This window comes from Anolis sagrei, chromosome 5 (assembly GCF_037176765.1).
Source record: "Anolis sagrei isolate rAnoSag1 chromosome 5, rAnoSag1.mat, whole genome shotgun sequence".
In the NCBI taxonomy this organism is placed as follows: domain Eukaryota; kingdom Metazoa; phylum Chordata; class Lepidosauria; order Squamata; family Dactyloidae; genus Anolis; species Anolis sagrei.
In genome coordinates this window covers 36,195,410-36,206,352 of record NC_090025.1, presented here as the reverse complement: position 1 = coordinate 36,206,352, position 10,943 = coordinate 36,195,410, and the positions used below count along the sequence as shown (strand labels likewise).

Below are 10,943 nucleotides of genomic sequence, written 5' to 3'. Positions count from 1 at the left end.
GAAATAAATCTTGTTTTATAATCATTATCAGGTCTCATCTTTATTGAACTTTAATGGGTTAGCTGACTGATGCTCAGAGAGAGGGAACAGTGTAGTGTGAATTGTCAAGTCAGAATGATAAAATAGCTTTTTAAAATTGGTTTTTGATTTTGGAAAATAGCAACCTTCAGAAGTGCCAGGCCACACCTCACTTCATACCCTTAGAATGCCCCCTTGCTTGCTTTGTGCACTCTGTCATTCTCACATCTCACCCCCAATGCTGCCCCCCACTTAACCTCACAACCTAGCAATGACTCTCTGGCTTGCTTCCTAAGGTGATGTACTGCTCAGTCTTCTGACTCCTACTTCCTCCCACGCTTGGTACCTTGCAGTTTCTCTCTCTCTTGTTTCCTGTGCACGACTGTCTCTTGCTCTTCTCACTCTCCTTTCCCTCCTTCTCTCACCATGAGCTTCTCTCTTGCTTCATGTTCAGCACTGCTTACGGTGCTCTTCTCTCCTGAGGGCTAATCCAACACACTCTTGCCTAAGATACTTCCAGTAAGCCAAGGGCTTATCTGTGCTTGTAAATTTAGTGGTGGCCAGAGGGTTTTCAAAAGGTTTTTCGGCCAGAAAAAAGTTCCAGCTTTCCTTACAGCTTTTTGTTTTGGCTTTTAATTAAGAGAAGCCACATTCATTTCTAAGTGGTGTTCTGCCTTAGGGATTTTATTCTTCAAATAAGCCCCTACCTTTTACATATGGCAACCCTATCCAGTGGGAACTGGGATTATGGCTCAAACCTGAATCCTACCAGATCAGGGACTTTATCTACAGCTTTCATCAGATTATAGCATCATTCAATAATGAACATCCTGCTGAACCAGACTGGTCATAGAAGACTATCTAAAATGCCAGAAGGAAAGAGGACTGATAGGACGCACTCTATAATTTCAGTGGTCACTCTCAAGAGGACACTTAACAATTTAACTGCAAACCTAGGAAAGGACTTTTATTTTGTGTCAAACACATTGCATAAATAAATTAGTATAAAACTGGTAAAATAGGGAGAACACAAGCTGCTAAATAACTTTAGACCAAAAAGGCATCAGCCAGAGGCAGCCCTAGGTAATTTTCAACGGTAAGCAAACAGTATTTTGGTGCCCCCCCCCCCACTCAATCATTGATATATATTTTCTGTTCGTCATGGGAGTTTTGTGTGCCATATTTGTTTCAATTCTATCATTAGTGGAGTTCAGAATGCTCTTTGATTTTAGGTGAACTATACATCCCAGTAACTACAACTCGCATATGTCAAGATCTATTTTCCTCCATGAGCGCCTCAAGAGCGCCCCTAGGCAAAATCAACTATACTGTGAATGCTTACTTTGTGTAATGGGTTGAGCCACCCCTGGCAACAGCGATTGCATTGTCTATAGCTTTAAATAGTTCTTCCTCTGTGCGTGAGGCAGGGCATTGCAGGCAAGCATACAGACGCAGAGTTGTTTATTCTGCTCCACAGTCACACAAGATGGAGGATTCTTTAGGTAGTGCCATTTAGCCAGGTTGTCTTTTGATCTGCCCACTCCACTTCTAAGTCTGTTCAGGGACTTCCAAGTTGCCCATTCTTGGTTTGCCCTTGTGAGCAGCCATCCATTTGGGATTTTCTTGCTCAGTGCCCAGAGGGATGCTCTTGCTGTTGCTGGAAGAATGTTAAGAGGAGTGGTGGTTCTCATGAAACTTTTCCTTGATTTGAGTCTACTGGGAGGAGGTTGATAACCATGCAGTGGATAGTTTTCACAGTGTTCAACCTTATTTCTCTCACAGTTGACAGCATCTTCCCATCGCACATCGGGGTGGGGGGTGGGGGTGGGGATGCAGGCTACTTAAAAGAGTCTATCAACAGATGTAGGTTTGAGACATTTTGTGATTATTCTACATGTTTCATTTAGTGCTATAGTCATCTGCTTCGCATGGGCAGATTTGTGCCAAACAGGGCAGGCATACTCAGCAGTTGAATAAGACAAGGCCAGGGTGTTCTTATTAATTTTGGGTCTGCACACCCTGCACTATCAGTAAGTTTCTGCAGGATCTTACTGCGGGCAAATACTTTGTGCTTGGTATTCATACAGTGTTTCCTAAATGTTAGTGTTTGATCTAAGGTGACACCAAGATATTTAGGATGAGAACAGTATTTGAAATCTTGGCCTTCCCAGGAAAGGACTGATATGTTAAGAATCATGAGGTTACAGAGGAGGACATGCTGAAATATACTCTAACTTCTGGGTTTTCCTATTCAGGTTCTCATGCTCATTTAAGCTAAACCCCATTTTTGGGGGTATTTAATCCCTGGGACATGGTTTATACATCTGCTTAAATTTCTTGACAGAGTCAGTGGCATGTAACGTTTTGTACCACTGCTGGCAGCACAAAACAAATAGATAGCTAAGATATCTTGGATGCCATATCAACATGAGATCATCCAATACTAGACTGATTATATATTAAAAAACAAACAAACAGATTCATATCTGAAAACAGATGAATAAATTGCTATTAGACTGATAACCCCTGTAATAAAGCTGAAAGCAGTTAGCAGTAGGGGAAATAATTCAATATTTTACTATTCAAAAACGAGAAAATAAATTTGTTCTTCGTTTACAAACTTCTTAATACTAAAAAAAAATGGCACTAAATCATAAACTATCATTACAATCATTAGATGTCCATATGGTGAAGATGCCATATATTCATTGATTTTGTGTTATAACACGGAAGTACTCTGGCCATAAATGACGCATTCAAAGAACATTTAAAATAATGCAGGCTCTACCAGCAGTACTATATCAGCACAAAGATGATTAAACATTCCCTATAGAGGTAAGAAACAAATTCCAGTGATAAATTGTGTGATCCACTAGAGTGTGCTGTGTATCAAGAATATTTACTGCACAAACATAGTGTTGTCTGAAGCAGTCCATCTGTAAAGTGCCACTAAACAAAAATGAAATATTATTACTAGAATCTGATTTGTGGGGAACCATTTTAACCTAGTCCTTACTGAGCCCAGCAGCCTACGATTCATGTATCTGTTCCTACCACCCACTTTCTTGGTGTGTAGGAGTTTTCTCTTTACTAGAAACAGATCTCTCTGTTTACTGAAAATCTGAGATACCTCCACTGTGATTCATGGGTTCAAACTGGAAAGGTGGGTAATGACAAGGCTCTTAATAGAACATGAAGAAAACTATACTTATGCTGTGTTTTCATATTGGAAGAACACCCTTTGGATTCTACTGTATTCAGCCTGTGTTTCTCCTAAATTAACCTGATTTACTCCCTCAGGTTAATGTGCCAATCAGAACACAATTAAGCTTTTCAAAGAATATTTCTTTGAATTTTGCAGTATGGTTCATAGTTCTAAAATGTAATTATTTTCTGATAATATACATTTGAAAATTATATATTTTATGAAAAATGTTTGGGTCTTAAATCACATATTAATTTGGAAGTGGGATGGAAAGGATTTATGAAGTTATTCTTGCCAAAAGTGATAACAAACCATAGATTTATTCCATTCATTCCTGTTTCTAAAGCAAACTATGATTGTAAATCAAAGGGGGAAAATGGGAATGCAACAAAATTTTATTTATTTATTTATTTAGGGAGTTTTCTATGCCACCTTTCTCCTGGCAGTCCCAAGGCAACTCACAACTTTAAAATATACAATGCAACATAAAACCATTGATAAAAACAATCCAAAGAGTTACATGCCGAGTATAAGCTGAGTTTTTCAGCTCTTTTTTAGTCTGAAAAGCCCCCCTTGGCTTATAACTTGAGTCAAAGTTATTTATTATTATACTCTGTATGAACCTGATAGATCTGTAGCAGGACAAGATGGAAGAAATGGAAGAGAAATGGTTGATGTGAATGGAATGTATAGAAAGTGGTGAATCCAACACTAATATTGTACAAAGACTAAGAAAATTTGTGTTCATGGTTAAAGATAAAGATGTAGAGGAAAATTTGGTAGGGGTATTGAGTGTGGTGTGGACAGGGAAAAAAAGAGGAAAAAGTGAAAAGAATTAAATGTTTCCCAGTTTTTTGTGGTGCAATTAGATGCCTCGCCTTATATTTGGGTCAGCTTATACTCGAGTATATATGATAAATGCTCCATAGCATCATCTTGTAGACAAATTAAATTAAATTAAATTAAAATCCATCTAAAATAACCATATGACAATAAAGTGCTAGGCTTAGGCTAAGGTTCAGTTAAAAGCTGTTTCAAACAGTAATGCCTTCACTCCTTTTCTAAATGACATGAGGGTGGGAGCTGATCTGATTTATTCCGGAAGCACATTCCAAAGCTTCGACATCATCCCGAAAACTGCCTTCTCTGGTGGTTTTTAACTGTAGGTTGTCACTGCACTGAGTGGAGATGAGAGTCTCCTTGCTAGACATTAAATGTGTGCCTGGTCTGTATTGTAGGACATGGTGTCTCAAGTAGTCTGGACCAAAGCTGTGTAGAGCTTTATAAGTTAACAAATCTATATAAATAAAAATGTAATGTTTGTTTGTGGGATTAACATAACTCAAAAACCACTGGACAAATTGCTGCCAAATTTGGCCACAAGACACTTACTAACCCAAGGAGTAACCATCACTAAAAAAAACATGATTTGTCATTTGAGAGTTGTAATTGCTGGGATTTATAGTTAACCTACAATCAAAGAGCATTCTGAACTCCACCGATGATGGAATTGAACCAAACGTGGCACACAGGAATCCCATGACCAACAGAAAACACTAGACAGTTTGGTGGGCATTGACCTTGAGTTTGGGAGTTGTAGTTCACCTACATCCAGAGAGCACTGCAGATTCAATTATGGATCTGGACCAAACTAGGCATGAATATTCCATATGCCCAAATATGAACACAGATGGAGTTTGGAGGAAATAGACCTTGACATTTGGGGGTTGTAGTTACTGGAATTTATAGTTCACCTATAATCAAAGAGCATGCTGAACCCCACAAACGACAGAATTGGTGCAAACTTCCCATACAGAACCCCCATGAACAACAGAAAATATTTAAGGCCATCCAGTCCAACTCCCTTCACCAGGGCAAGAAAATGTAATCAAAGCTTCCTGACAAAGAGCCATCCAGCCATAGATATTAATAGATAATATATATGATTCACACACACAGAAATATAGTATCATAGATTTGAAAGGGACCCCTAAAGAAGGACAATTATATGTTGCATGTTCCAGAGTAGGCAAACCACACAATCTCCACATCAACACTGACAAAGAAACAACACGAAATACTGTTTACCCACAAGCATAAAGAAATCACATATATAAGAAACCAACACCTTCTGATTACTTTATTTCCCAGGTCATCAGACGGTGCCACAGCAACTCGTGGCAGGGGACTTTGTAATTTCCATAACAAAGTCTGGTCAGCAGCAGTCAGTGATCTTCTATGTTGTGGAAGCAAATTATAATTTGAATCTTGGGGCCTTGCTGGCCCTGGTATTTTGGGAGTAGTAGTCCAGAAGGAACATCTCCTAGGTTCTGAACACAGGATCAGTTCCAGTAACCAGAAGGTATTTCAGAGTCATAGTAACAAAACCCCAACTAGATTATTCAGTTAAAATGGTTTTTTGTGATTAATTAATTCCACTCTTAACAGGTAAACAAAAGCTTAACTTATTTAACTGATGAAATCTATTTTATATGTACCTCTATCCCTAGTATCAAAGTAAACATACTGTCAACTATCCTGATCTGGCAGTGCCACTCCACATTAATCTTCTGTATTTCATTTTTTTCAACTACTTTAAAATGTCACATTTTCTTTCTCCTTCTCCTCCTTTTTTCTTTTGTTCTAGGTTTACTTCAGTTGCAGGAGAAGCTTGCATTGAGTTAATTCTACAGCAGGCAGCAGAGAAGAATGCTGCCCATTCCAGTTCACTCAGGCAAAAGCGAACAATGTATAAGTCACTCTGGTACTCTGAAGTATAAGTCCCCCCTCTCACTGTGTATAAAATATATATTGCTGGTGCAACCTCTCCTATCTTGGTGTTATTTTTTATTAATCTTTTTTTTTTGCCATCTTGACCACACACTAGAGTTGCTTGGTCATATCTCTCCTGGCTTTCAGGTGTAAAGTTGGAGGTGCGGAGTAACATTTATTTAAAGATCAGTCTTGTAATCCTGAGAAGTCAGTACCAATACAGTTGGACTTTCCCTCTAATAAATGTGTGCTTAGGAGTTCAGTCTAAAAGATGTACTGATATTTCTGACTACAAAAAAGCCACAGGCATTTAACTCTTCTATCCCTTCCTATTACAGCACTTTCCAAGCTGGACAAACAAAATCTGATTGATATGCAGGAAAACAAGACAGAAGAAATGAAAGAGAAATGGTTGATCTACATAGAATGGATAGAAAGTAGACAAACAGAATCTGATTGGTGTGTAGGAGGACAAGATGGAAGAAATGGAAGAGAAATGGTTGATGTGCATGGAATGTATAGAAAGTGAGGAAGCCAACACCAATATTGTACAAAGACTAAGAAAATTGTGTTTATGGTTAAAGATAAAAAAATAAAGAGGAAAACGTGGTAGGGATATGGGGTGTGTGGTGGACAGGGAAAAAAAGAGGAAAAAAGTGAAAAGAATTATAACATTCTAAAGAGATGAATAGATAATATAGAAATGCTCCATTATAATGTATATATGCAGTAACCATCTATTATTTATTAGTCTTGTGCATTTGTATAGAATCCCGATCCGTTTCTGTTTGTTTCATTCATAAGCCCCCCATTTGCCTTTTTGAATGGGCATTTTCATTTCGTATCCAAAAAAAAGAAAGAAAGAAAGAAAGAAAGAAAAATTTTGACCCATTGGCCACTATGGGCAAGCTTCCCCAGTCTCCCCTTTCCCTCAGTTTTAGGGCTAGTCACACATGGAGGGCACATCTACCACTTTTATCCCAGGTTTTATAATGTTTGGGTCATCTCTCAATTTTTTAGGATTTTTCTTTCTTTCTAGAAATAAAATCTCCTTAAATTTCCTTAAAAACATTCCCCACCCTCTAACTTCTCCAGGAGCAGCAGCAGGAGGGAGGCAGGGCAGGGCAGGCCACCATTCCTTCCTGCCAAACATCAAAGATGCTCCACATACCACACACACAGCCCAGTGCCCAGCCCCACTATTTCATTTTTTCTTTTATCTGGATGCAATTGGGCGGCGGCGGTGGGGGGGGGGGGAGATTCCCCTCCTCTTCCCATCATTTTTGGCAATGGCGTGATTTGTCCTTATGATCTTTCATTATGACCTGGAATTGACAACTTGGAAGTCACTGAACAGACTCAGAAGTAGAGTGGGCAGATCAAAAGACAACCTGGCAAAATGGCACGACCTAAAAGAATTCTCCAACTTGTGAGGCTGTGGAGCAGAACAGACAACTCAGCATCTGTATGCTTGTCTGCAATGTCCTGCCTCATGTACAGATGAAGAATTGTTTGAGGCAATGTGGTTGCTGTTGTCCATTTTGGTCAAAAGATATTTATCCATTTGTGCTCCCTCTATTTTTATCAGTTTTATACTAATTTATGAAATGCTTTTGATACAAAATAAAAACATCAGAGTTACTTAAGATACAGTACCACTGCAGAAGAGAGCTGGGTTTAAAGACAAGACTTAAGATACTACTATTGCTGTGGTGCTTTCCCCTCGGTCTGCATAAGAGAACTGGTTTAAACACAGGGCTTAAGATACCACTATTTCTGTGCTAATCTTAAAGTAAAACTAGCAACCGATTCTTCTGCACAATCTTGCTAAATTACAAGGGAGGTAAGTGGCTGAAAACCACAGATATGTACAACTTCCCTCGCCCTTTGACTAATCCTTCCTCTGAGCAAACTTGAACATTTGCTCTGTTGGAAGACATGGGGATTTCCTTGATAAAAGCTGAACGCAGCAGCATTGACGCAGACTGAGGCCATTCTTCAAGTACAACAAGTGGTGGAGGGGCTTTTAGTGATGGCTCTAAATAAAACATTTAAATATCAGGGCTTTGCGGGCCATTTCTGTGTAATAAACATGCATTTGTGTTCATCCTGTGTCAATTTTAAACTGCTGTGATCCACATATTAAGACAAGTTTGCTTGCCAACACTTGTACAATCCTTGAATGCTATGAATCTCCACTACTATTACTTGTTGCTACTTTTGGAAGCACATGCTTCCTGGCCACAGCTTAGAGGGCATCATCTATGATGGTGAGAAAGTGTTCAACATCCAAAGTGGCATTGCAAGAATATCTTTCCCACAATCGTTGCAGTGTTACAGTATCTATCAGGTTTTTTATCAGGTTGTGTAGGCATAGTTGCATACTGGTGTAGTGGTAATGCTAGATATGGCACACTATGAAATATTTGCAAGCCATCATGTCATCTAAACTCAGGTTGCCATATTCCAGCACTTCAAATTGGGGCCATCCATTTGAATGCAATGTAAAATTCTGCTAATTATGTACCTCTCAGCAAATCTAGCTCACAAAATTGTTGTGGAGATTATTTGTTGGAGAAGAACCATGTGAAGTATATTCACAGGGGCAGCTCAACCCATTACGCAAAGTAAGCATTTGCAGTATAGTTGATTTTGCCCAGGGGCGCTCTTGAGATGCTCTTGGGGGAAAATAGACCTTGACATATGCGAGTTGTAGTTACTGGGATTTATAGTTCACCTACAATCAAAGAGCATTCTGAACTCCACCAATGATGGAATTCAACCAAATATGGCACACAGAACTCTCACGACGAACAGAAAATATATATCAATGATTGGTTGGGGGGCGGGGGTGGTGCCAAAATACAGTTTGCTTACTGTTGAAAATTACCTAGGGCTGCCTCTGTATATTCATAATGTGAAAAATACCAACCATGTTTTGTCATGGACAGACACTTGTAATGGACTGTATTGTCCATTATTTTTGTATTTTTGTTTTTCCCTTCAGTTTTCTTACTGATGCCCAAAAGTCATGGATGCATGAACATATCAGAAGACTTCACAACTTCAGAGGATGCCTGCCATAGATGCAGGTGAAACGTCAGGAGAGAATGCTTCCAGAACATGGCCTTACATTCCGAAAAACCCTCAACAACCCAGTTATTCTGGCCATGAAATCCTTCGACAATACATATCAGAATAAGTTCCTAAATGTGGGTCATGCTGCCCCACAGGCCATCTCTTGCATCTTGCGATCACTTGCTGCACCTTCTGCCTTCCCTTCTGCCATCTCCATCATCTTCTCTTCTTTGCAACCACAACTCAAAGTCTCTTTTTTCCCTTTCCACTTCATCTGGGCAGGAGATGGATTGGGCCCATGTCACTGCTGTTGTGCCCTCCAGAGGATCAGATGAGCTCTGTATGAATTTCTGGTCAATGCAGGCACTACCTGCTTGCATCAGCAAAGGTGCCTGCATAACCAGAAAGAAGGACAGGGATGAAGGACAGCAACATGAATGGTAAGGTGATGGTCCAGCAGGGCTGATGCAATCTCTGGACTCGGACCAGACTGGTTCTGCTACAGACTGGTTCTGGATTAACTGGCCAGTGTAGATGAGGCTTGAACAGCATTTCTTTATTCACATTTTCTAAAGAAACCAACCATCAACTAAAATGTATTTAATTAGCAGTTAGCCCTAATAGTCTTGGGAAGACAACTAGACTGTTCCATTTCCTGTTCCAGCTGTTAACTCTCTTCTAAGATCAGATGTGCAAACAGATGTGTCTGGGATGGCGTAAGATTCTATCCTGACAGAGAATGCCATATATGCAACATATAATGTTAATGAGCTTAAACAATTATTTTACAGTTTTATAAGCGATGGAATGCCTGCTATATCCTTTTTAATACCCCAGACACTTGTAAATGTGGAACTCTCGTGGTGTCCAAAGCATGACGAAGACCCTCTTTAAAATAAATGATAGCAAAATAATTCATTTTAACACTTCCCTTCCACCTTGCTTTGACTGTGTTTGTTTTTCCTGCCTGTTCCCCGGTGTCTAAGTACTCAGTTGCTTCATAATTTTATGAGTACATATCCAAGCATAACATCTCTTTATCCAACAGAAATCAGAGCCTCAGATCAAAAATTATTCAGTGTTTATACTCTTCTCAAGTAAAAACAAGAAATCAGCCTCAGCCTTTCCTAATATAAATACAAAGAATGAAATATTTTGATCATTAAAGGAGAAAGAGGGAGAAATAAATGTAACATTTACTCTGATTTTAGACACAGGTGGGTTAAAACACCAAGTGGATCCCACTGGATTAATATGGATTGTGACTAAATCCCCTTGCATTAGAAGGACATAAAGAGAATCCAGCAAAGTACATTTATGCAATTTTTAAAAAATTCTCCTGAGTTTTTCAATGCTTTAATTTTTTTTAAAGTTTGTATTTGTCTTCTTTTATACAGATACAGTAGATAGCTAGATAACAATGCTATAACACTATGGTAGTTTTATCATTAATTTCTAGATTTCCAATAAAATTTTCCTACTTCAGTTTTATTTTATAGGTTTCGTTTAAAAAAAATTAAAAAGTTTGCATGCTGTTTTTAAGCTTGGAAGTAATTTATTTATCATATTTTTTTATTTGTCATATTAGAAGCGAACTGAGGGTACAGTTGTGATAATTTTAAAAAACACAAAGTTTAAAAAACTTAGCATTATACTACATTTCTTTTGACCAGTAGCCGGCTATTTTGAGTGCTTCTGGTGTTGCTATAAGAAGGTCCTCCATTGTGCATGTGGCAGGGCTTAGACTGAATTGTAGTAGGTGGTCTGTGGTTTGCTCTTCTCCACACTCGCATGTCGTGGACTCCACTTTATGGAGTAGTTTTTTAATTTATGTGCTTAGTTGTGTTTGCTCATTACTTTTTCCTATTAC

The 10,943-nt window shown here is 38.8% G+C and overlaps 1 protein-coding gene across 1 annotated transcript in view; it reads left to right on the top strand.

Moving 5' to 3' along the window:
- Positions 1 to 9,491: 9,491 nt before the first annotated feature.
- Positions 9,492 to 10,943, top strand: part of TNIP3 (TNFAIP3 interacting protein 3) — a 51,521-nt gene continuing 50,069 nt past the window's right edge. Inside the window, exon 1 of the mRNA XM_067468390.1 lies at positions 9,492 to 9,518. Within this exon, the coding sequence (XP_067324491.1) occupies positions 9,492 to 9,518 (27 nt within the window). The remainder of the gene's footprint in view (positions 9,519 to 10,943) is intronic.